Below are 25,989 nucleotides of genomic sequence, written 5' to 3' on the forward strand. Positions count from 1 at the left end.
GGATGTGAGGATGGAGGTGACACGGGGTCCTCGAAGAGGGTGGGAAACAGCATCCAGTCAACGGACCATGGGACAAGGGGAGATGTGGTGTGGAGGGCAGGACAGTCAGCAGAGACAGGGACCCCCCTCCCAAGAAGAGAGGAGCCTCTACGCTATTCAGCATTTTACAGCTTGTCATTCACCATTTACTCAGCTAGCACATAGTGAACACCAGCTGTATGCTGGTCACCGTGCTGGACACTGGGGACACAAAGCATGGTAAGATACAACATGGTCCCGTGGGCTCTCATTCAAAGGCTCGTCCTCCCAGCAGCTCGGGAGGTAGGCATAGGTACCCCCATTTGCCCCAAGTACAAATAGAAGTTCAGAGAGGTTCAGGACTGACTGGAAGTCACACAGCCAGGAGGTGGCAGCATTCAGGTCCGTTCCAGGCCTCTTGACCCCACAATCCACTTGGCCACCAGGCTTTGTGTCAGCTGGGTGGCCTTCAGGGTTGGCCACCCTGTTCCCATCAGCCAGGATAGTGCAAGCTGAAGGCAAACAGGTGCTCACTTTCCTGAGTGCCCTGTGCATGCCCAGCCCTGTGGTGGGCATGGGTGGCAGGGAAGAAGGCATGCATTCTAAACCCTCACCTCGCTTTCTGCATCTGAGGGTGTAGTAGGAAAGGAGAGGTCCCAGGAGGGGGCAGAGGCGCCACTTCCCAGGAGGGAGAAATGGACAGGGGAGGTAAGCTGGAGCACTCTGCCCCCCTACCTCTGACCCTCTCCAAGGAGGTGCTCAGGAGCCCAGAGAAGCCTCTGGAGGAAGGGACCTGAGACTCCTCCTCTGTGGCTGGGGGCCCAACCCTGGGCCAGGGGCCCTTCTGACTCGGGGACTTCAGGATGAGGTCACCATCCCCACCCAGGCCAGCCATCTGGACTAGCCCGCCCCTTCTGCCCGTGCATTGGCCACAGGGAGGAAAGAGTTACAGCCCTGGCCTCTGAGGCTTTTTATGCAAACAGCCCAGGAGGCACCTCACCTGAGTAGGCGGCCAGGACTGGAAGGAGCCCCAGGGCCCTGGTTTCTCCCTCCTCTACCAGGAACTGTGAGTGACCCTTCAACTCCAAATGGAGTTGGGACCCTGGGGGAGAGGGCAGCTTTCCCACTCTTCCCTGCTCCCTCCCACTTCCCACCGGCCTTTCCCTCCACCATGCTAAAACCCGCCCGGTGACCGCTGTGAGGTGCCTGCCCCCCTCTCTGGATTCCAGGCCTAGCACCCACTCTCTGGAACAAACTCCAAGGGCAGCCCAGGCAGCTATGATGGAAACAAAAGAACTGGCCTTGGACAGATCCTCCTGGATCCCCCTGCAGGGCCAGTCAGGCAGCCTTTAGGGAAGGGGGAGCTGGTAAGAGCAGGGAACTGAGGCCAAGAGGAGGGTCCAGTGAGTCCCCTTGTCTGTACTCCCTCCTCTCAACAACTCTCCCTACCCTCAGGACAGCTGACCTGGGGTGGTCCAACTGGTTTGTTCACACTTGGCCTGACCTTTTACCCCCATGACTCACCTGCAGCCCCAGGCTGACCCAGGATCCCCACTGCCCAGCCTGTGAAGAGCAGGTTGTTAGGGAGCCCCGTCCCTTCCTCACCCCACATTCCTAGCCTGAAAAGCCCTCCCCACCCACAGCTCACAAGGTGGAAAGGAACAACCTCTCACCCTGCAGGCTGGTGGCAGCCCCTTTGTCCCCTAGGCTATCTCCCCAAGCCTGGGCCTCTTTTCAGCTCTCAGTCTCTGGTTCCCTTCAGCCCCTGGGCCACCTGTCTTCCCACTTCCTTTCTGAGCCCCAGCAGCTAGATCTATTTTTCTCCGCCCTTCCTGGATCTGTGTCCCGTAGTGGGAGGAGCCGGGCAACCCATACTGAATATCAGCCCTGATGGCTGATCAGTGCCAGGTCCTGGGCATGGAAGAAAAGTCCATCGTCATGACTGGGGTAGCTGATGATCCGAATGTGGTCAGGGGTCCACGGCAGAGTGTTGGGAACAAGGGGACTGTTGATGTTAGTTGGTGTAGAGAGAAATGGGGCTCTACCAAGGCTGGGTCCCAGAGGCATAGGGGTTCTTGCTAAAATCCTGAGACTGTTTCCAAATTGAGAAAGGATTGTGGTGTAGAGGGGATTTCCAGAGCTGCTGCCTAGGTGAAGTGAGGCCTGCAGGACCCTCTTGTCCAGGTCAGGCTCTGGGATGTTGAGGTGCTGGTCCACCGTGAGGCATGCAGGTGAGCAGGGCTGGGGTCCTTGTCTAGGCCTTCATGTCTGTCCTGGGGGCTGGCTGGACTTGGGCCCAACAGAGGAAGCAGAGGCGCCAGGAGGGGCCTGCCTCCAGATGCTCCCAGCCACCATCCTTCCTCTTCTACACGACGGGATGACTCGTCGCCTTGTCTGAATTTGTAAACTGCTATTTCCCCTACAAAAATAGTTTTACCTCATTACAAATATTTGGCCAATGGGAGTAAATTTCAATCTAATGACTGTTAGCATTTTGGTTTCTTTCCATCCATTCTGCTTTCCTATGTGTTGGAAGTTTTACAGACATAAGGACATCATGGTGTGCTGACAATTATGCTGTAAATTTTCACTTAGTGTATTCACTGATTCAGTAAATGGCAGGTCCTGTACTGGGCATTGGGAGGCAACGAAAAATAAGGCACGGTCTCTGCCCTCAGGTAGCTTACTGTCCAGGAGGAGATATTGCCAAGCAAATCGATAGTACGATCTGGTATGGTGATTGCACCTACAAGGTACTGGGGGAGGAGGGCTTTGGAGGGGCCATTCCCCACCCCTCCAGGATCTTACTAGCCAGAGGGAAACCTAGGATCATCTCCTGGCCAGGAAGGCGATGTCAGAGGTGAATCCAGCCTCTCCTGTGAAATCCTCTGGATGTGGTGCTTTTTCAGTGGCAGACTTTTTTTTCTCATCAATAGTAATTGGTCTTTTTAAGCTTCCCACTAATTCTCCAATTACTTTTGGCCATTTCATATTTTACTAGGAGAATGCTCATGTTTTTGTTTTAGATTTATGAAATCTCCTCTTTCAAATTTATTCATGGATTTCTTTGTGACCAAGATAATGATATTTTCTAAGTTTTCCATAGACATTGAAAAGTTATTTTCTAGTTCAGGTTCCATATGGATCAAATCTAGTTTATTGATTATATTATTCAAACTTGCATTTCCTTTGTATACTTATTATTTTTTTGTCCTTTATTCTAATTCTGATAGAGCTTTATTAAATCTCCCACTCAAATTTTTTCTATAAAGTTCTTCTTGTACTTTTGATAGTGTTTGCTTTTTATATTTAACTACAGTGTTATTGGGAGCATTTGGATTTTCACTGTTCTGTGATCACAAATTGTGCCTTTGTTTCATTACTTTGTATCATTAACCTGAAATTCCACCTTTCTGTTATTAATGTGGTGGCCACTCTTTGTTTTCATTTTATTTCTTTTCTTTTTTGCATTTGATGTCTTTCAGTATCCTTTTCTTTTCAACCATTATCACTTTTTTTTAAAGTGTATTTCTTGTATATATCATATGACTTTATTTTTAAACCCAAGCTGACTATATCTTTTAATGGGCTAATTCAATCTGTTCGCATTTAGTTTAACAACTGATATACTGTACTTGATTTTATTATGGCTTATTTTACATTTATTGGTTTACCTTGCAGTTTTCTTTTTTCCTTCCATCAGGTTACTATTGATTCTTTTTCTCCCCCTGTGACCCTGTTGTCCTGCTACACTTTCCATGTCATTCGTGACTTCTGCTTTCCTCTGGGGTTCCTGACCAAACAGATTCTACAGGAGGGCAGAGATGGGGGTTGTTTCTTTCAGCGGTCCCATCCAGAACTCACAAAACCCTGTCGGCCTGTAGCTTCTGCTCTGTTTCCAGCTTAGAGAAATCTGTGTGTTGCAGGGGTATTGTTTCTTTTACTTGCACATTCATTCTCCTGACTGGATTCTCCCCGTGTCTTATCTTTTCCCTCTTTATTTCCGTCTCCATGTACTTTTCCCCTGGGGCTTAAGATATTTCTTCTGCTTGATCTTCCAGGCCACAGATTTGAGTCTCAAGAGCACCCAGTTTCTCCTTCAATTAGTAGTATGTGACATATTTTAAGTTCTAAAGTAGTCCTTTTTATTTTTTCCTTTGGTGCTTTACTTGAATCTCCTTATGAGTTCTTATTTTTTGTTCAAGTTGTCATTGTATTTTCCAGCCTCTCTCTCTTGCTGATAGCCTCAAATTTTTTAAAACCAGCTAATATACTTACATGGATTTTAAAAATCAAAGGAATATTTTAAAGCATATAAGTAAAACTTCTCACACATTCCCCTGCTTCCATGCCCTGTTCTCCATCAGCTCCAAAGTCACTGCTTTTATTAATTCTTTCTCTATTCTTCCAGATTTTCTTTATTCAAATACAAAGTAATATGATAGCCATTGGGTTACTTGGTTTTCCTGTCTGCTTTAAACAAAGGTAGTAAGCAGTACACATGGTCCTACATCTTGTTTATTTTCTGCCTTTTTGGGTTCACAATGTTATCTTGGAGACTGTGTATAGAGAATATCCGCCTCCTTCCTCAGAGCCATGTGGTTTTCCATTGTCAGGATGTATCACAATGCATTTAACAGACCCACCGTGATGAACACTTGGTTTGTGTCCAACCTTTGGCCATTATAAACAATGCTAGAAAATATATTATCTTAAGGTAGCTTGAATGTGCATTTCATATAGTTAAGGAGTGTTGTTGGGGTTTTTTTCTGTGAATGATCTGTTCAGATCTTTTGCACACTTTTCTATGGAATTCTTGGTCTTTTCCTTGTTGATTTTTAGGGAGTTTTTCTATATTAGAGAAAATAGCCCTTTTTCTATGGCATGAGTTGTAATCCCCCCTCCAAGTTTGTCTTTTGACTTTGCTAATGGTATTTTTTAGCCACACTAGTTTTCTTAAAATACATTTATATAAGAAATGTGTAAATCACTTATTTTATGGCTTTTAGATTTGGGGTCTTTGTTACAAAGCCCTTTTTTAAATATAGAATTTTGCTCATGTTTCCGTCTGAGTATTTTTATGGCTTCACTTTTTAATTCTAAATCTTTGATCCTTTGGTGGGGTGTGTCTATCTGAGTGAACAGAGTGAGATGTAGACTCACCTTTAATTATTTTTGTCTGGATGGTCCTCCAGTTATTCCGTCACCTCTTTTTGACAAGTTCCTCTTTCCACTGATTACTGATGGCGTCTCTAGCATGTGCCAGGCCCCAGCCTTATTTGGGTCTGAGAGCAGTGGCTGGTTTGGTGGTTCTGTTTGTTCCCCCTCTCCAGCCACTGGGCTGTTGGAGGGTGGGCTTTATGTGTGTTTGCTCTCCGGGACTGGGGGCGAGCTGTTGGAGCACCTTCTTGATGAGGGGCCCTAGGCGGAGATGGGGTGGTGGTCTCTGCCAGTGGGCCTTGGAGCTTGGCTGGCCTGCAGTCTAAGACACCAGCAGGAATTCTGCCTGTCCCCACCTCCTTGGTGCTCCCAGCCTTCAGGGCAGAGTGTTTAGTCCACCTCCTTGGCTCCCCATCAGCTCCTAGGGGCAAGGGGTCTTGTACGAGGGTTACTCTGCCTTTTCCCTAAAGTCCCCTGGGGGGCCCAGTCTGTCCTGGGGTTTTCCAGGTCTCGGACACTCTGACCTGTGCCAGCCAGTCCTGCCCACCCAGCTGCCCCAGCCCCTGCTTGGCTCAGGCAGTGGAGCGTAGCCATTGGGAGAAGAGGAGAACCCCGATGTGTTTAAGCTGCCACATTCCCGGAACCCCTGACCCCTGAGCTGCATCGTAAGGGAGGGAAATCACTTTGTCTGTGTTAGGTTGGAGGAGGGGAGAACTGGAAAGGCCAGTCTGTCTCCCGATAAGAAACAGTGAATACCTCATAGAGTAATAAACACTGAGGGTGTGCAATAACAATAATAATAAAATTTAATGGTTTTTTCCTTACTTTTTATTATGAAAAATTTCAAACATACAAAAGAGCAAGAAGAATATTAAAATGAATATAACTATACATATTACTTAGATTTAACAATGACTCCATGTTTGTTCTTTTTCCCCCAAGAAATAATAAATTCTAGACCATCATATTTATCCCTAAAAACTTCAGCAAGCATTTCTTAAAAATGATATTTTTCTCCTCAACCATGATACCATTATTACATCTAACAAAATGATCATTAATTTCTTAAAATCACCTAAGATCCAGGCCGTAGTCAAATCTCCCCCCTCATCCCAAAGCAAGTCCCTCCCAGGCGGTTTGCCTGAACCTGGATCCAGCCGAGGACCCTGCTTTGCATTTGGTCGCCTCTTACATCTCTCTCGGCAGCCCCTCCCTTGCCTTCTGCCCTGACAGGGACTTGCGAAAGAGCCCAGACCAGTTGCCCTGCAGGATGTCTATTTTAAACTGGAATGTTTGCTTCTTTGTGACAGTGCTTCCGTGTTCGCCTAACCCCTGTGTTACCTGCCGACTGGTAGGCCCGAGAGGCGTAGGCAGGTCAGGTGACCAGGGCTCAGGGACAGATGATCCAAGGGAAGCAGAATCAAGGATGACGCTTGTTGCCCTGGCTGGTGTGGCTCAGTTGGTTGGGTGTCGTCCCATGCATCCCATGCACCGAAAGGTCACCAGTTCAATTTCCAGCCAGGGCACATGCCAGGGGGCTTGTGAGCTCAGTCCCCAGTAGGGGGCGTGCAAGAAACAGCCAGCCAGTGTTTCGATGTAAACACTGATGTTTCTCTCTCCTTTCCCTTTCGCTCTTAGAGACTCTAGGTCTCTATTCAAGCAACAGAGGAGAGCAACAGAGGTGATGCTGAGTTGGGGAGTAGGGAGGGGAGGAGACTTATTCAGCCTGAAGCAGGCAGCTTTTCAATGTGTCAGGGACATCCAGGTGGGCAGTTGGATTTCTGAACCTGGAGATGTGGTTGTGAGTTCTTAACCTAATGGAGTCGGTTGAGCTTTCCCAGGACAGTGGCGTGAGAAGCAAAGGTGAGACGCCAAAGCATCATGGAGACGGGCAGAGAGAGAAGCGTGAGCCCAGAGAGCTGAGACGCAGCAGACAGAAGAGAAGGCTGACCGAGAGGCCACGTCGGAGGCAGTGTAGGAGGGAGGGGGCTGTAAGGACTAAGTACCAGAGAGGGGTCAGGCCAGATAAAGACCAAATTTGTCATCAAGGAAGTTGTGGGAGACCTAAGCGGTAGGCTGGGTGTTGAGTGAGTGGACAGCAAGACACTGGGGTGCACACACTCCAAGAAGTTGGCTTTGCCAAGGAGGAAGGGAAAGGGCATACTTTCTCTTTTCCAGATGGAGAGACCTTGAATTTGTGGAAATGCCAAAGGGACAAAGGCAATCAGGTGAAAGGGGTTGGAAATTTGAGGTGAGGCAGTTTTTGAGCGAGTGAGAGGCAGTGAGGTTCCCCAGGCCCAGGAGGTTGGCTGGGACAGGAGGACCCTATGCTCTCCATTAGGGGAGGGAGAAGGGATGGTGGGTGCAGGTGCAGATACTTTTGACTGGGGTGGCAGAAGGGGGCACCACCGTCACATCTTCCCACCCCCCGAGGTTGACTTAAAATCACGGGCTTTGCTGGCCGGCAGCTTCCTTGACAAACTATTTGTAACTCCTCCTGGCCCAGCAGCAGTAGATCTCCCAGCCTTACTCAGACCAGGACCCACCCACCTCGGAGGAGCAGGCCAAGCAGGCAGTCACCAAAAGGCTGGGGCAGAGTCCAGAGCCATGGTGCACAATCAAAACCAAAAGCCAGAAAAGCAGAAGTGTAGTCAGCCCTGCTCTCTTTCCTGCATCCTCGTGGGTGTGGGAACTCAGGCCCCTGCTCAACTATTTCACAGAAACCAGCCCTGTGAAGGGGGAGAGAATGGCAGCCCAACCTCTGGATAAAGAAACTGAGTTCTAGAGATTTAAGAGGTTGTCCAGAGAGAAGCTGAGGAAGAGTGTACACAAGAAGCCAGGTCTCTGGAGTCCTGCTCCATTCTTTTTTCCTTTTAATTGAATGAAGCTTCTGTCCCAAACCCAAGAGAAAAGCCTCACCTCAGGCCATTGTGTTTGGAATCTCATGCTATGTACATGCGATAAGAGTACACTGAGCCACCTGGGCCTTAACACAGCACGCATTGCCCAGACCCCAGCCCAGACCAGTGACATCAGACTCTCAGGCTTGCATGGCTCCCCTAGGGTTCTGAGACTTGAGGACCCGGATCCTGTGCGTGCCCCAGCCTCCCCACTGCATGTAGGTGGACACGTAGCTGGAACTGGGGTGGATACGGAGGCCGGACTCTGTTCCAGAGAAGGTGTGCTCAGGGGAGGGACAGTTCTATGCACTTGGCTAAGCTTCCGGAGGCAAAGATCACAATTCATTCTCACTTTCCCTCCACCCAGCCTGGGTGGCAGGGAGCAGGCTCAGAGTCAACAAAGGAGGCCTATACCTTCCCCAGCCCCCTGAGCTAGTCCCCAGGCCCCAGTCGAGGGTTTGTGGGTATTTCTTTTGCCTCTGGTCCCAGAGAGCTGATAGGATTTTCTGGTTGGACCCGCTCTGGTTGCCCCAACACTCCTTGTGAGGGTTTTGGAGAGAGGGGTGAGGCCAGAGGGCTGGAGAGATGGATGACTTGCAGTTGGCTTATTCTGTCCCCTCCCCCACCATGTACCTCTCAAGACTTGAAGGTGTGGTTGAGGAAAGAGGACCCCACTGGGGAGCCACTGTGGTTACCACCTCCTCTTGTTGGGGGAGGGGAAAGCCCAGGCAGGAGGCCTGAGGAGCCAAACTTGGTGACCAAAAGCAAACCAGAGCTGCGTGGGTTTTGCCAGTTGCTATAGTGTGGGGCCAGAGCCTGCTCGCTGGGAGACCCCAGACATGCACGCCAAGCCTCTTACTGGGGAAAAGCAGCAGGTGGGGTCCTAGATGCCTTTCAGGTGGTCCTGACCCCCAACCCCCTACACACACACACAAACTGCCACAAGGAGACCTTGCTTCCCAATTCCACCTGCAGGCCTGGGTTCCCACACCTGCCCTTCTCCTCTCTCCCCTCCCTGGTGGCTCAAAGTTTCTGGCTGCTCTGGAATTTACAGCTGCTCCCATCTCCTAGGCTTGGCTCCATCAGTCTTGTTGACCTGTCGTGTGTGTGTATGTGTGTGTGCGTTTTCCCTGGCCCTCAGGGTGGGGCATTGGTGTGTCATGTGTGTGATGACTTCAGGCCTCTCTGGAAGGGATCAGTCTGCCTCAGGTTCTGGGGCTCTGAGTTGAGGCACAGGAGACTGTATGGCAACTTTTGAGGACAGAGTAGAGCCTAGACTCTAGACTTGGTCTGGATGTGGTCCCCCAAGTGTTCCATACCCCGAATTCATACTATGCATATTTTACGTGGCTGTACCTGTCCTGAGGCCTTAATGGTTAGAGGAGAAGAGAAGCTGGGGAACATGGGCAGGGGAGAAGGGAGAGCCAGGTCTGCAGGCAGGAAGGTGACTGAAATGGAAGAAGAAGGGATGGAAAGTCTGGGATCCAGGACAGGGAGACAGTGAGGGTCAGAGCCTAAACTGGGAGCTGGACAGCCCCTATGGGAGAGGCTTAAGGCTGGCAGGTGAGTGGTCAGGGTGCTGCCTGGCACTTGGGACTGGGCAGAAACACCCCTGAGGGGATTAGTGAAAACAAAATGGTCCCCAAGTAGTTGGAGGACACTGCAGCTTCTGACTCAGGACGTGTGTCCGCTGTGCATGCCCAGGGTCTGCATACCCACCTGCATGAGAGGGTCAAGGGCAGACAAGCCAGGGGGAAGCTCTTCTGGAGCTGTCCCCTGTCCCCTTCTCTGGGTTTTTGGAGAGTGGGGGAAGGGCGCAGGCATACTTGTTTATGTACGGGGACACTCTGCCGAGGCGGGTACGTGCCTCGTGGTGACCAAGGCTGAAGGAGGCAGACCCAGGCGGTCAGGCGGGTAGATGGTGGTGTGGTCAAAATCCTCCCTGTCCTCCACGTGGCTGGAGGGATCCAGAGACCGGTTTCCTCTGATACCATATCTGCCCATACCCCTTCCTCTTTGGGACACCCACCCACACGAAAGCTTCCTCTTTCCCAACACACCCTCCCTGGGCCTTGAGGGAGTTCATGGTCACTCATTGTCCAGTCTATGCCAGCTCAGGCCCCAGCATCCAGCTGCCCCATGCTTGTCCCCCCCCCACCACCACCACCATTGCTCCAATGCCACCTTCTGTTCAGTGGCTGTGTCTGGGTCTAGGATTCAGCACTCATTGGTAATCAGAGCACCGAGTGAGGCAGCCAGCAGTGTCCCTGGACACATAAAAATCTCCCTGACCTGAGAGACACCCCCCCCACACACCCTGTCTCAGGCAGCCTGTTTCAGGCAGCCTGTCTCATGCAGCACTTCCGCAGCCCTGACAGGAAATGGGCTGGAGGCTCAGCCTCCCACCATCTCGAGACAACTTCTTGTTTCCCTACTACCCTGTGCCAGCCCCAGGGTTATGCCCTGTGGCTCCACCCCCAAAGCTTTCCCAGGGCTCCATCCCAGCAGCTCAGAGGGGACAGGATGGTGGACGTGATTGCCAAGCTGACCAGGAGGCAGAGTCGGGCCCTTCGGGGACAGGTAGGGGAGCTTGGCCTTGGGGGCTGAACTTGGCCTCTGATGGGGTAGCAGACGGGCCTATGGAGTCAAGAGGCCCTTAGTAGACCTCCATTCCCTTGTCCTGTCAGGAGCTGGGGGGCTGGGGTTTGGAGCAGGGAGTCTTACGGAGCTTGGGAATCCTCCCTTCTTTCCTCTTTCCTTCTCCAAGGCCTTGCCTGAGAGGGGCTGTAAATGGAGGCTGGGAGGTGGTGACCAGCGTGGGGGAAGAGAGGCAGGCCTGCCACCTGCTTGTGGTAGGAATTCAAGGCAGGAGTGCTGGGGGCTGGGAAGCTGAGTGTGGTGAGATCTGGGTCCCTCTCAGCTCGGTCCTCCGGCCTGAGGTGGGAGGACACTTCCTCTTTCCCACTAGGTGTCCCCTGCGTCTCTATCATGACTGGGTCTGGGCCCCAAAAGCCTGTTGATGGGCTGTGTCTGGGTCTTGTCTGGAGTTGGGTATGGGGGTGGCAGGCCCTGCTGTAACTCCGGCAAGCTCCCCCTTGAAGACCAGAGGGCACGGAGGGACCGGCCCCACCTGGCTTCCAGGAGCTTGTCTGATCCAGGCTGAGGCTCTATCAGGAAAGGAAAGTACCTCTGTCTTAGCACCGGGGGGCTCTGTAGAGAGTTCTAGAGTTCGAAGGGGCCTCAGGACTGCCACATCCCTAGCGGGGGTGGGACTCTGCTTGCTCACCTCCAGTGAAGGCCCCTCACTACCTCCTGGGGCAGCCCCAATCCAGAGAGTGTGCCCCCTTCAAAGGGGTACTGCCATGCCCCCATTTAACCTCTGACCTGCAGTGTGACTCTACACCTTCTCTTCCTCATGATAGCCCTGTCATGCTGGAGGCCTGCACTTCTATTTCCCAGGCCTCCTCTGTGCCTGCTGGGAGTGTTCCTTTTGCAAGATTCCCATCAGTCTGACCAGCCTGGGGCTCCCCATGGACTGAGCCAAGGCCAGCAGCCTGGCCAGGTGGAAATCCCTGCTCCGAAGAGCCTGGCTCCTTCCTTGGCTGGTCCACTGCCCATAGTCCCTTCCAGCCCCTGTCCCAAGGAGGTGTGTTGAGTCATCCACCTTTCTCTACTGCCTCCCTCCTGTTATCCCAAGGACTCTCCTGTTCCTGAGTGCTGGAATCCCCATTTTCAGGAAGTTCTTGCTCAAAGCTAGTCCCAGACTCTCCTGTAGTGTCAGGTGTGTGTGTGTTTGTTTGTTGTTAAAGTCTGGCATGGAAACGACTTGTGTAGTCAAGCAGTAAGTGCTTCTGGTGGATCTGTATTGGAGCACCTGATAGGGAGTGACTGTGGTCAATTACATCATCCTGAGCCTTGCTTTCAAGAAACTCCTAACTTTTAGGGGCAGAGAGGGTAGGCAGGTGGGTGAACAATGAACTGACCACCAAGACAGAATGTCATCAGGCCCCAACAGAGCAGAATGACAGCAGGTTAGACTTTTCTCTGGAAGGAGAAGGCTTCGCCCAGGTGAGGCCTGTGACTGAGCTCCAGTGAAGGAGCAGGATTTGGGTGAGCAGGGAATGAGAGCAGGGGGTTCCAGGCTGAGGGCCTGGCTGGAGCAAAGGTCTGGAGGTGGGAAGGTGCCTTTGTGTTTGGGGGCTAGTGTGGTTGGAACACAGGATGCCACAAGAAAGCTGGAGTGGGTGGAGAGAAAGGAGAAGTGGGGTGGAGGGCTGGTTTTCTCAGCCACACAGGGGCTTGTGGGATGAGGGAGAAGAGTGACTGAACTGCTGTGCCCAGCTCTTCTGGCCCCCTACATGCCTGGGACTTGCCACTCTGTGTAAAACTGCTACACCCCTTCTTTGCAGTGTTGTGTTTTTTTTTGTTAGCAGCAATCATCATTGACATGCTGTGCATTTCACTTATTGGCTGCTTCCTCCCCCTCCCAACCATTTGCACACATGTGCAGGTGGCCAAGGCAGGGATTTGTGTCCATGTCTTCACTGCTGCATTCTCATGCCTAAAATAGTACCTAGTGCAGAGCAGGCGGATCCCTGTTGGACAAATGACTATTTTTGTAGGCGTCTGTCTAAGGCTCAGGGAGAGGCCACCTTGAGCAAGACATGCTTCCCCTCTTGAGGAGTTTACAGCCTAGTGAAGGCGTCACAGCAACAGATAAACTTCTCTGACTTAAAAAAAAAAAAGGTTTATTGGCCCTGGCCGGGTGGCTCAGTTGGTTGGAGTGTTGTCCTGTACAACAAAAGATGGCAGGTTCAATTTCCAGCCATACCTAGGTTTTGGGCTCAATCTCTGGTCAGGGCACATATGGAAGGCCACTGATCAATGTTTCCCTCTCACATGGATGTTTCTCCCTTCCTCTCTCTCTAAAAAATCAATAACAAATCTTTTAAAAAAAAAGTTTTATTGTACAAAATGTTGAGGCTACAGAAAAGCTTAAAGAAAAAACTGAACAAATCATCCCTATAATTACACCTCTGTTAGCACCTTGGAGGGTTTCTAAAAACACAATATTGGAATTATGCTAAGTTTGCCATCTTGAAATCTCCTTTCCCTTGTAGCATTCTGTATTCCTAGAAAACAGTATTAATCTCCTGTGCTATTCTGCTCCCTGGGTTTGATAGTGTAGCTATCTATCCCTTGAGTGTTCAAGTCTGTGGTGGGCACACGGGAAATCTTGGAAAAGGTCTTGGACCTGACACCTGAGCTGAGTCCTAAAGGACTAGGAGTCAGCCAGGTGTGAATGACTGAGGCCTGAAGGAGACCCAGCAGAGAGGTTGAGCGCGTTGCTACTGGAGCTTAAAGTTCAAGTTCAGGAGCAAGGAGTGGCAGGAAATAAGGTGGAAGACAAGCAGGTGATGGGTAGCCTCTGGTGCCCTGTTAAAGGTTTGGACTTTGCCCTGCAGGCTGCAGGGAGCCTTGAGGGTGTTAAGCATAACCAACCAGCCTTATATTCTGCGTGACTGAGTCCTCTAGCCCATCTAACTTTCCTTCAGGGGGTGGGGGGAGGAAAAGAGGGGTTCACTATTCTTTGTCCCTCCTCCCTCCATCCCATCTGGCTCTCCTCTGTCTTTGTCTCCTCTGGAGTTGATTCAGAGGCCTGCAAACCCGGCATCCAGGAGGCTCTAGCCCCAAATGCAGAGGCAGTGCTGATGCCGGTCCCAGAGCTTTCGGGGCTAGGAGGGAAGGGAGGGACTATAGAAAGCAGCAAGGCCCTGGCCCCATGTGACCTGAAGGGGGGCAGAGAAGGGGTGGGCCCCAGGCCATTTCTCTGTTCCTGCCCAACCTTTGATTGGCCCCTGTGAGTGCGGTTATCAATATTTTATTAACAAATAATTCATGTAACTGTCCCACCTTATCTGGGGCATTTACAAAGCACTTTCAAGAACATTTCCTCATTCTCTCTTCACTACAGTTTCTGGACCGGCAGGGCAGATACTTTACAGCTGGGGGAACTGAGGCAGGGAGGGTCGGTGACTTGCCGAAGGTCGCCCGGTGGCAGGTGGCCTGGTAGGGACTGTGAGCCCGGAGCTGACCCGGCTCCTTCCTTCTCGCGCAGGCGGAGGAGGCCCCGGCGGCCCCAGAGCCCGTGTACGCGAACGTGGAGCGACAGCCTCGGGCCCCCTCGCCTGGCGCCGCCGCGGCTCCCCGCCCCGGCCAGGTGTGGGAGACGCACACGGACGCGGACACCGGGCGGCCCTACTACTACAACCCGGACACGGGCGTCACCACCTGGGAGTCGCCCTTCGAGGCTGCCGAAGGCGCCGCCAGCCCGGCCACCTCCCCGTCCTCGGTGGGCAGCCGCGAGAGCCTCGAGACCGAGTGGGGCCAGTACTGGGATGAGGAGAGCCGCAGGGTGTTCTTCTACAACCCCGTGACGGGCGACACCGTCTGGGAGGACGAGCCCGAGGACGCGCCCGAGGAGGAGGAGGTGGAGGAGGAAGAGGACGAGCTGAAGATGCAGCCGGTCCTGAGCCCCGGCAGCCCCAAGGACCAGAGGGTGAGGGGCGGGGCCTGGTGTGGTGGGCGGGGCCGGCTCTGAGGGTCTCTGGCCCCGCCTCTTCCCCACAACCCAGGGAGCTTGGGGTGAGGGGCGGGGCCTGATGTGGTGGGCGGGGCCGGCTCTGAGGGTCTCTGGCCCCGCCTCCTCCCCACAACCCAGGGAGCTTGGGGTGAGGGGCGGGGCCTGATGTGGTGGGCGGGGCTGGCTCTGAGGGTCTCTGGCCCCGCCTCCTCCCCACAACCCAGGGAGCTTGGGGTGAGGGGCGGGGCCTGGTGTGGTGGGCGGGGCCGGCTCTGAGGGTCTCTGGCCCCGCCTCTTCCCCACAACCCAGGGAGCTTGGGGTGAGGGGCGGGGCCTGGTGTGGTGGGCGGGGCCGGCTCTGAGGGTCTCTGGCCCCACCTCCTCCCCTCAACCCAGGGAGCTTGGGGTGAGGGGCGGGGCCTGGTGTGGTGGGCGGGGCTGGCTCTGAGGGTCTCTGGCCCCGCCTCCTCCCCACAACCCAGGGAGCTTGGGGTGAGGGGCGGGGCCTGATGTGGTGGGCGGGGCTGGCTCTGAGGGCCTCTGACCCCATCTTTCACTCCCTACAGCCTCCCACCCCTGAGACGGACTATCCTGAGTTAGTGACCACTTACCCCGAGGAAGACTATTCCCCTCCGGGCTCCTTCAGTGAGCCCGGGCCTGCCTCTCCCTTAGTCACGCCCCCCGGATGGTCTTCCCACGTGGACGCGGAGGGGCAGACCGTCTACACCAACCACTTTACCCAGGAGCAGGTAGGGGAAACAGACAGGTGGGCCCCAGAGAGCCTCGGGGACATGCCTCCAACCCTTCCTTCCTCACTAGTAGCTTCCCTTAGCACTAAAACTGCTGCTCCTGCTGGGGCTCTGAGCCAGCCCAGGACACTGTGTCACCTGCATCTGTCCCTCCAGACTCCTTGGGTCTTTCTTGGGCTCTGGTTAGAGGGAACCTTTTCCTCCCCTCTCATGAGGCCAGCTGGCAGCCTGAGCTTCCCTCTCCCCACAGTGGGTGAAGCTGGAGGACCAACATGGGAAGCCCTACTTCTACAACCCAAATGACTCCTCTGTTCAGTGGGATCTGCCCCAGGTAACCAACTGGGGAAGGGAGAGTCTTGGGGAGAGAGGAGGGGATTATATATGACAGTGTTTTCCTCTCCAGGTCCCAGTTCCTGCCCCCCGAAGCATCCTCAAATCCAACCAGGACAGTGAGACCCCAGCCCAGGCCAGCCCACCTGAGGAGAAAGTAAGAGAAGAGGCATGTAGGGCCTGGTAGAGCCTCACAGAAGAAATAGGGGAGTTCTGGAGGTCCTGGGTTCTGGAACTGGGCCAGGCATGTCCCCCCTATAGGCCCCAGGCACTAGCCTGGGTTGAATGAGCCTGGATCTTGGTCATCCCAGGCCCAGAGTTGGGTGAGGTTGGGAGCTGGGAGGAACTCTCTACCGCTGATGCTGCTGTGGGACCAGGTACTCCACCACCAGCAGCAGCAAAGAGGGTTCAATGGAGATCTAGGCCCAGCCTGTGGGGCATTGCTTGCTGAAGGGGAGACTAGGATCTGTCCACCATGGCTCACCCCTTAACTGCCTCCTCTTTCCTCTTCTCTTTCTAAGATCAAGACCCTGGAGAAGGCAGGTGTGCTCCATCGCACCAAGACAGTAGACAAGGGAAAGCGGGTCCGGTAAGAGCCCTTCTGCATTCACAGCAGGGCAGGATGGGCCTTAGTGACAGCATTCACTGAGCACTCCCCCTATGCCAGGCTCTGTTAATCCTCATAGCAACTTTATAAGAGGTTCTGTGAGGACACTGGAGCACGGAGAGATGAGTGGAATCTATCTCTAACAGTTGGGTGTCCCAAGCTGTGTTTTTTTGTTTGTTTTTTTAATAAATTCTTTTTTTTTTAATGCTTTTATTGATTTTTAGAGAGAGAAGGGAGAGGAATAGAGAGATAGAAACATCATCAATCGGCTGCCTCCTGCATGCCCCTACTGGAGACCAAGCCTGAAACCTGAGCATATGCCCTGACCAGAAATTGAACTGTGACTGCTTGGTTCCTGGGTCGATGCTCAACCACTGAGTCACACCTGGCAGGGCACAAGCTATGTTCTTAAGCTTTGTGCCCTGCCTCCTGGGGGTGGGAAGGAGGCCTCAGCCCAGCGCCAAACCCAAGCTCTGCCACCCCCCATTTCCCCATCCTCACCTAGGAAGAAGCACTGGAGTGCCTCCTGGACAGTGCTGGAAGGCGGCGTCCTGACATTCTTCAAGGACTCGAAGACCTCAACTGCAGTTGGCCTGGTGAGGCCCAGGCCCCCAAGGCAGGGGTCACCCCATCTGCTCCTGACTCCTGTGGGTCTTTACCTGACTTGACTTGTCAAAGGCTAGGTCTCAGAGAGTAGAACATGAATGTCCAGGGCCTTTGACAGGGAGTGACAATAGCAGATTCACCCCAGGACAAGCACTTGCAGCCCCCCGGGCATGGGGAGCTGTCCTTGAGGGCGGGCAGCTCCAGCTTGGGGGCAGGCAGCTGGGGACTGCGTGCCCTGTGTGTCCTGCTTACAGGGATTGGGGCTGTACACTTTTCTTTCCTGTCCTGGGTGGGCAGGCAGCAAAGGACCCGCCAGCACGCAGGCTCTGTGGTTAAGAAGTTCTAGAATCTCTGGGTTCCAGAAACCCCAGGGCCCCTTTCCCCCAGAACTGTGACCCCATCCTGTCACTAGAGCTGAGGGAGCCTGGTGGACTGGAGTCAGGGAACTGTGGCAGCCTGTCCAAACTGAAGGCTCCCTCCCTTCCTCTCTCCCACAGAGGCAGACTTCTAAGCTCTCTACTCCTGAGTACACGGTGGAGCTGAAGGGGGCCTCTCTTGCCTGGGCCCCCAAAGACAAATCCAGCAGGAAGAATGTGCTGGAGGTGAGTTATGGGAGTGGGGAGAAAAAAAGGGGCTTACTGATGGCTTGGGACTCAAACTAGGCAAGCCCCAAGGAGGACCTGGGGAGAGTTGGGGCTGGAATTCTCAGAGCTCAAAGCCAAATTTTCCCCCACCTTAGGGATCCATCCCCAGTATTTATGGCATCACAGATTCTGCAATTTCCTCTCCAGGAGCCAGTCCTTGGCCCTGGAAGGTGATGAGAAGTAGGGGTCTCTGGGGGACAAAAATCTGCCATGACTAGAAAGGCAATGCTCAGCCCAGCTGCTCTGGCCTAAGACAGGGGACTCCCTGCCCCTGGCCACGTACTCTGACAAGCTGGGAAACCTGCTCTGACTGCTTAGAGCTTAGCTTCCACCAGACTGGGTTCCCAGTGAATATGCCAGGGCAGTGGACACGTTTCTCAGTCTACCCCAGCAGGAAGAGAGGGTCCAGGTGGGGCCCAGGCAAAGATCCTCACAGTGTCACACCCTTCACTGTCCCTATGTTGTTTTGTTTTTAAACTACTTTTACTCTCACCTCCGCCCCCCCAAATTTTGAGGCAGCTCACAACAAAATCACATATGGTGAGCTGGTAAAATCCACTGAAAAGGCAGGACCAGGCAAAACAAGTTAGAGGGGGGGTCAAAGTGTAGAGGGATTAGGGGGCAGATGAAGTACAGGTGCTAAGGTTATTGTTGCTAAAAATCATTAGCTTGGGGTTTCCTGGTAGCCAAGGCAAAGAGAAGGGTGATCAGTTACATGCCTCTTATTACTAGTTGGGGTTGGGGTGGTGCTGAAACCTTCCCAGATTTTGAGGGAAATCAAAGCTTTTTTTTTTTTAACCCTTAGCTCTTGAAGAAATTTTTAGTGTGTGGCTCCATTCTAGTTTAGTAAGGGACTCTTGGGTCTGCTTCAGGGAAAATTATGAAAGCCCAAAACACGACCTTATATCTCAGCACAGAAAAGGCAGCTCTGCAAGGGGCTGAGGGTGTAGTTTTCTGATGACTCACCAAGCTTTATTCAGTTCTAGAGCCAGAGTATCCATAGAGCAGGGTTGGAAAACTGCTTTCATCTCATGAGCTACTTGGATCAGTAGGTCTGGAGTCTTCTCCAGGCTTAGCAGGGTAGAACGCTGTGATCAGCTAGCAGTATCTGCCATGGGTGTCAAATTGAGAGAGGACACATCACTTTTGCTCTATAAATGTCACCACTCCAACTGGGTTTTCAATGAAACTTTCAGAGTAAACACTTCTGAGTTGTCTTTTCTGGCAAGGACTAGAAGGCAGATGGCACTCTTGGAAGCTGCTCAAGATGAGGGGAAGGCTGACAGTCTTGAGTGAAAGTCGAGGAGCCCCCTGCTTCTCCGTGAGCAGGTGGCCATCCTCCCTCCACTCAGGGGCAGCCTGCAGGCAACTCTAGGATTTTTCTCAAGAGACACTCCCCCCAATTCTATATCATGGCCAGGTTAATTGGGCCTGGAAAAATTACACAGCAGCTCTTCCTGGTCACCCCAGAGCCACAGAAAACTTCAGTAACAGTCTTCCAAAAACAGCTGGTTAGAAGCAGCTCAGCTTGCCTGTCCATGTAACAGGATGAATGTTTCGTGAACTATATTGCTATGTAACTATACAGCTTTGCCTTCTGCATGAAACTTTCAAATACGAACTGATTATGTTTTGAGGCAACTGCCAAAAATAATGGTTGTTTAGAAGTGTCGTTAGGCCATTCCCTGGAGTACTAGAGGCAGGGCTCTTTCAGCTTAGAGTGGGGCTATGCTATATGCCTGCTGAAGGTTCTCTAGTCTTTGTGGAGATGAGGGGGGAGAACACTCAGATTTTCTTTTCTTAAAAAAGTTTTTAATTGATTCTAGAGAGAGGAAGTGGGAGAGAGAGAGAGAAACATCCATTGGTTGCCTCCTGCATGCACCCCGAAACCTGGGTATGTGCACTGACCAGGAATCCAACCTGCCACCTTTTTTTTAAAAACTATTTAAATAGCATTCAGGCCCTGGCTGGGTAGCTCAGTTGGTTAGAGCATCATCTCAACACTCCAAGGTTTCAGGTTCAATCCTTAGTTAGGGCACATACAAGAATCAACTAATAAGGGACAGGAGCAGGGTGGAGGGGGTCATTGGGGGGAAAGAAGGACATCTGTAATACTTTCAACAATAAAAATAAATTTAAAAGAAGAATAAGCCAATGAATGCATAAATAAGTGGAACAACAAATTGATGTTTCTCCCCCTCTAAAAATCAATCAATCAGTAGCATCCAAGTCTAAGTTTAAAAGGCAGCCAAAAGACAAGCCCTTTCTGATTCTGGAAGTTGTACCCTGTTGTCTGATATAGAGGCTGCTGACTCTGACTCTCACTGGACCCCAGGGTTGTTGTGGGCTGCCGAAACTAAACATTCACATTAACCTTGAACACTTGGTCCTCAGAGCCACAGGCTGATGAGAGATCTAAGTTGCTGACCGCCTCACCCTATTCTTCGGAGATTTGTTAGGATATAAGGACACTCAACAGCAGTCAGTCTGAAGGACGGCCTGGGCTGTTGATATCTGCTGACTCCTCAATAGTATAAAGTAGTGGCTTTGAAAATCCAGACTTTGGGGCTCTTTAAGGAAGAATATGGCCTGTGGTCAGGATGGAGCATCCACCAGACTTACAGGGCGTTGCTTCCTCCAGCTCACAGATCTCTCCAAACCCTGTGTTCATTGCCTTAGAGTAAGTGGGGTGCTGCCCCCAGCCTGCTAGTCCGAAAGAGTTTGGTTAGAACATTTCCCCCTTGAGCAGGTTTAATGTACGCTTCTTGATAAAGTGGCCAGTAAGAGGATGTGTTCCCCAGGCTGGAGAGTGGGACAGGGTGGGACTCATGGCTGCAAAAGGGATCAACACTCCTGCGTCCCCAGTGTGTGTATTGAGGGAGATGCTTTATTTCTCCAAGATCAGCCATGATCTGCTTTTAGAGCCTTTCTCCCAGCATTTTCTTCACTGTTAATTCTAGGGGCCTCCACAGGGAGTTTCTTTCACTGACTTATTTGCTGGCCAGCGCTCTGGGTGAAGTCTTCCATGTTGTGTGGCTCATGGGGAGGTGAGATGGGGCAGGGGAAAGTGTTCTAGACAGTTGAGCCATGCAGATCTGTTTTCACTCAGATCCTTCCTCCATCACTCACTAACTGTATCCACAAGAAAACTGCTTAAACTCGCTGAGCCTCAGTTTGCTTATCTGTAACACAGAGATGCTGTCACCTACTGCTTTCAGTGAGGTGGAATACCTTGGCCTGGGGACAGGGACAGACCCAGGGAACCAGAGATGACTGAGTGACTTGTGTTTCTCCAGCTGCGCAGCCGAGATGGCTCAGAGTACCTGATCCAGCATGACTCGGAGGCCATCATCAGCACTTGGCATAAGGCCATTGCCCAGAGCATCCATGAACTGGTAGGCAGAGCCTGGGGCCTCCAGGGCTGGTGGGGAGGGAATGGCCAGCCATTATGCAGGATGGCTGTGCCCACTGTGGGTGGGGCCCTCTTCTCAGGCACTGGAAGCTCCATGGCACCAACGGGTAGTACCTCGGGCAAATGCAGCACACACACACACACCCCCACCCAGCCCCTGGCCTTATGGCCAGATGGCAGGAAGGCTGCTGAAGAAACAGCCTTTCTTACTTAGGTGAACCAGCCTCTGGGGTTGGCCCTGCAGGAGGATTCTCCAGGTAGGGATAGAGGCATATCCTAGAGGAATGTCCCAAGTCAAGGGAGATAGAAGGGGGAAAAAATATCTGAGAAATAGCCTCAGGCTGGAATGACAGGCTGAAACTAGAAGATAAAATTTTAAAGGGTTGCATTGTAGAGCCTACCATTTTTTAGTATAAAAATATCAATTGCATAAGTAGAGATGGGACTGGTCCCCTCTGACAGCTATTCACCTGGAAACAAGCTGAGGCTTTTTGACCCTTTACTCCCTAGGACCCAACACTGGGTGCAGCATTTGGCTGCATTACTAGAGGTAGGAATCCAGATCCAGGGACGTGATGCTGGTGTGTTTGTTGGCTCAGGCCCCAGCTGGAACTGCAAGCTCAGTACTGGGAGCCACATACTGGGGAATGCTGACCTAGTAGAGTGTACAGAGATGCTGAGGAAAATATGGAAATAGGCGGGCAGGAACTGGGACATGGGTAGGGCAGAGCAGGATGACTGTCTCCCAACGCTTGAAGAGCGGCATGCAGCTAAGGAAGGTGAATGCTCTGAGCTTTCCTGGTGGAGGTGAGGGGAGTGAACCTGGTTACGGGAAGAGTGACTTCTGGGGGGTGGGATGTCACCAGGCCTGCTGGGAAAAGGATCCCCCCCTTCCCGCTGACCAGCCCCGGGCTCTGCCTCTGAGGCTACGCGATTCTAGTCTGCAGACCTGCCCCCGGAGGAGGAAAGTGAGAACAGCAGCGTGGACTTCGGGTCTAGCGAGCGCCTGGGAAGCTGGCGGGAGGATGAGTCCCGGCCCGGAGCAGGTGTGCGCAGGGATGGACGGGTGGGGGTGAAGGGAGTCTTTTGGGGGAGAGGGTGGCGACCCGGATGGGGCCTGCTGGGCCACCCGGGGCGCCACCACGGGTTGACTCGCTCTTGCATTCCCCGTGGCAGCCGCTCCTGTCCTGAGCCCAGGGGTCCAGGAGAGCGACTTGAGCAAGGTCCGGAACAAGCTCCGCAAGTTCCTGCTCAGACGGCCCACGCTGCAGTCGCTGCGGGAGAAGGGCTACATCAAAGGTACCGGAGGGACCGGGAGAGCGGGCTGCGGGCGGCGCTGGGGCGGGCGGCGCTGACGGGCGTCTCCCCCAGACCAGGTGTTCGGCTGCGCGCTGGCCGCGCTGTGTGAGCGCGAGAGGAGCGCGGTGCCGCGCTTCGTGCAGCAGTGCATCCGCACGGTGGAGGCCCGCGGTACGTGCGCGCCGGGCTGGCGGGGCGGCCGGGGGGGGGGGGGGGGGCACTCGGGCGCCTGGCAGCCTCCTTCCAGGACCGCGTGATGGAGGCCCCTGGGTGGGCACAGGGTGGAGGGGAAAGACCGGGCGCTCCCGAGGAGGAGTAGCAGGGGCTTTCGCCCCATCGCACCAACCCGGGGTCAGCGCCTCCCTCTCTCCAGGGCTGGACATCGACGGGCTGTACCGCATCAGTGGCAACCTGGCCACCATCCAGAAGCTGCGTTATAAGGTGGACCACGGTGAGGCTCCGCAGTCCCCGCCCCAGGGCCCGAAGGCATGAAGGGGTGCTCACCTCTTCTTCCTCCTGCCCCCTTGCCGCAGATGAGCGTCTGGACCTGGACGACGGACGCTGGGAGGATGTTCACGTTATTACCGGCGCCCTGAAGCTCTTCTTCCGAGAGCTGCCCGAGCCCCTCTTTCCCTTCTCGCACTTCCGCCAGTTCATCGCGGCCATCAGTGAGTCCCCGGGAAGGCAGGGTGGATGGGATAGGGGTGCAGCTCGCCTGCCTCAGGCAGGGCCCCCCCCACACACTAGAGGTTAGCCCCATCCGTGGCGTTCCCCTCGCCGAGCCCCCCCTTCCCCCCCCAGAGCTGCAGGACCAGGCCCAGCGCAGCCGCTGCGTGCGTGACCTGGTGCGCACGCTGCCGGCCCCCAATCACGACACGATGCGACTACTCTTCCAGCACCTGTGCAGGTGAGCGGGCGGCCTGCGGGACTGAGGAGGCGGGCACTGGCGGGACTCCCCCTGGGCCCTGATTCCACTCCGCCCCCGCTGCAGGGTGATTGAGTTCGGCGAACAGAACCGCATGTCTGTGCAGAGCGTGGCCATAGTGTTCGGGCCCACGCTACTGCGGCCCGAGACGGAGGAAACCAGCATGCCCATGACCATGGTGTTCCAGAACCAGGTGGTGGAGCTCATCCTGCAGCAGTGCTCAGATATCTTCCCACCGCACTGACCCCACTGCTGGCACTGAGGATCAGGGGTTGGCAGCACGTGTGTCCAGCAATGTGGCTGGACTTCATTTTTGAGACCCTCCACCTCCCACCGGTCCACAGGCTGCAGGGAATTCTGCACCCTTCGGTTTGGAGGGTATGGTGGCCCTTGGTGGGCAGTTCACAAAATGTGATGTTTCCCTTACCTGTCCTGTTTCGGGGTAATTGGGTTCTGTTCTGTATTACAGCGCCACCTACTGTGCGTGTGGGAGAATGTAGGGTGGTGGTGAGGGTGGTTTTCTGGGATGGCCCAAGCCCCGTGCTGGGAGGAGGAATTTGGTGAAGGGCTTCTTCAGACTCGAGGCCTTAACAGAGACCCTGTGGGCTGGCATTGTGCCCATTTCAAAGCAACTTCCCTGCTACGGAAACAGGACTGACTTGGGCCTCCAGCGCAGGCAGCTGAACCTGCCTTCCCTCCGGCCTCGCAGATGGAACTTCTACCCAGCCCTTTCACTGGCTGGCTGTGAACAATTTTCATCTGCTTTCTTGTTTGGAGTTCCCGGACTCTGCCCTCCTTGACCCACTTGTGTTCTGTGCAAAGGTTCTTCCTATTCACTAAATGTGTACCTGGCACCTGGCACCTGCCACCTGACATGCACCATTTCCTCATACAATTCCATTTTGCAGATGAGAAAACTGTGGTTTGCAGAGGCAAAGTGACTTGTTCAGGGTCCAGTGGGTGATCTGACTTCCCAGCTCAAGTTCCTCTTACACCAAAGCACAGGGTAAAGTCTTTCCCTTTATGGGTAAAGCAAAAGAAATGAAGCTGAGTGGGTTCTCTCTGGGCCTGGGGAGGTACCTGCAGGTGAAGAGGGAACCTGCCCAGCTGTTCTTCCTTGGGGGGAGTGTAAATTGCACTAGCAGGAGTCCCCAGCCCCTCTCAGGCCCTGGCTGTCAAGTATGCCTCCCTGGTGGCCCCCTTGCCATGTAGAGCTGGGAGAGCCTGCAGGGTAGGGGGAAGGAGAGCATAACCTCAATAAAGAAAGTGTGGACCCTGGCAGAGTCAGCAGCCCCCCCCTTCCCTCATACACAAACCACCTCAGTTTATGGGTCTCAGCCCCTTACCCCACCTGTTCATTTATTCAACAAGCAATAATAGCTAATATTTATTGACATTTGCACCAGGCCAAGCATTTTACTTGGATTATCCTGTTTGTCTCACAGCCAATATTTATTATCTGCTCTTCTGTGCCAGACACTGTGCTCTGGAGCAGGGGTACTGCACATTGCCTCCCTGGTGGAGCTTACAGTTTGGTGGGTGAGGCTGACCCAAGCCCACCCCAAATGCCAGCAGGGCTTGGGCAAAGTACAAAGGGAGGCCACATACATTGAAATGCTGTAAAGTTTTAAATCAAGCTAACAACTGTTCAATAAAATATGTTCTGTTCTCCTACTTTGACAAATAATACTTTCATACTGAACTGGAAGGCCAGGTTCTGATGTAAACTTTGATTCTTCCGAATTCCATGCCCAAATGTGGTGGCGTAAGAAGAGCTGGCTCTGCTCTCAGCCTGCCCCCTGTATCTTCCCAACCACAGATCCATCCTACCCCAAAGAGAAGTTCACGTGCACATATGTGGACACTCCAGTCCATGATCCATGAATGCAAACTGCCCTACCCCCTGCAGCTTGCTTCACTTTGGCCACTCCACATGGTCCACCCTTGAGGGAATAGGACTGGGGCCATCTGGGCAGGGAATTTTGGGGTCCCATATATCAGGACTGTGGTCTAAAGGAAAGGGCCTAGACTCTAAGAGAGCCCCACAAATTCCTCATCCTGTGGGGAGAAGCACAGAGAAGGTTTAGAGTAAGGGGACCCCTAGCAGGGCAGGGACCCCCTCAACCAGGTCCAAGGTTTGGAACTTGACATATACTAAACACCTGATTACTTGGTCAACTACATTCATATAAGAGCTAGGAAAAAGCGCCGGGTCCTCTGAAGCTGTGTCACTGGGGTGTGACTGTCCCCCAGGGACCTGAGATGCCTCTACAGAAGTTACATTTGAGCCAAGCACTAAAGAATGAAGAGGAATTAAGGGAAGCGTGTATAGTCAGAAGGAACAGCATGCGCAAAGGCCCTGAGGCAGGAAGGCTTGTGGGGAGAACAAAATCTAAGACCATCGTGATTAGAGCCCAGAAATCCAGTGGGCATGGGTGTGAGGTGAAGGGGGAGAGGCTGGCAGGGGACAGAGTGTGCAAGGCCTTGTGTACCACAGTAAAGGGTCCTGTGGCACCCACTGGTCATCAGGACAACAGGCAAGAGGCTCCCTGGGCAGGGATGTCTTGGGAAGTTCCAGCTCGGTGTTAGGACATTCACACTTCAGAGACTTCTTATAATGATTAAAGGAGACCTTCGCAATATACACAGCCCAGAACCTGGGACATTCATAAAGTCTCTCTAGTCTTCATTCCTCAGGCCCAAGGGTAGTCCTGGATCCTGGGGTGAGACAGCCTCTGTGATGGGATCAGTGGGAG

At 53.2% G+C, this 25,989-nt stretch overlaps 1 protein-coding gene across 1 annotated transcript in view; it reads left to right on the forward strand.

The window, feature by feature from the left end:
• ARHGAP27 (Rho GTPase activating protein 27) overlaps positions 1-24,910 on the forward strand; it is a 30,495-nt gene extending 5,585 nt beyond the window's left edge. Inside the window, exons 3-17 of the mRNA XM_087826566.1 lie at positions 14,206-14,637; positions 15,228-15,410; positions 15,661-15,741; positions 15,814-15,897; positions 16,262-16,329; positions 16,853-16,943; positions 17,451-17,555; positions 20,894-20,992; positions 21,950-22,055; positions 22,186-22,308; positions 22,381-22,479; positions 22,682-22,759; positions 22,842-22,976; positions 23,110-23,215; positions 23,300-24,910. Coding sequence (XP_087682692.1) covers positions 14,206-14,637; positions 15,228-15,410; positions 15,661-15,741; positions 15,814-15,897; positions 16,262-16,329; positions 16,853-16,943; positions 17,451-17,555; positions 20,894-20,992; positions 21,950-22,055; positions 22,186-22,308; positions 22,381-22,479; positions 22,682-22,759; positions 22,842-22,976; positions 23,110-23,215; positions 23,300-23,477 — 1,968 coding nt within the window. The 3' untranslated portion in view covers positions 23,478-24,910. The remainder of the gene's footprint in view (positions 1-14,205; positions 14,638-15,227; positions 15,411-15,660; positions 15,742-15,813; positions 15,898-16,261; positions 16,330-16,852; positions 16,944-17,450; positions 17,556-20,893; positions 20,993-21,949; positions 22,056-22,185; positions 22,309-22,380; positions 22,480-22,681; positions 22,760-22,841; positions 22,977-23,109; positions 23,216-23,299) is intronic.
• Positions 24,911-25,989: the final 1,079 nt, after the last annotated feature.

The sequence above is a fragment of the Miniopterus natalensis genome, chromosome 17 (assembly GCF_054644295.1).
Source record: "Miniopterus natalensis isolate mMinNat1 chromosome 17, mMinNat1.hap1, whole genome shotgun sequence".
Taxonomy (NCBI): Eukaryota; Metazoa; Chordata; class Mammalia; order Chiroptera; family Miniopteridae; genus Miniopterus; species Miniopterus natalensis.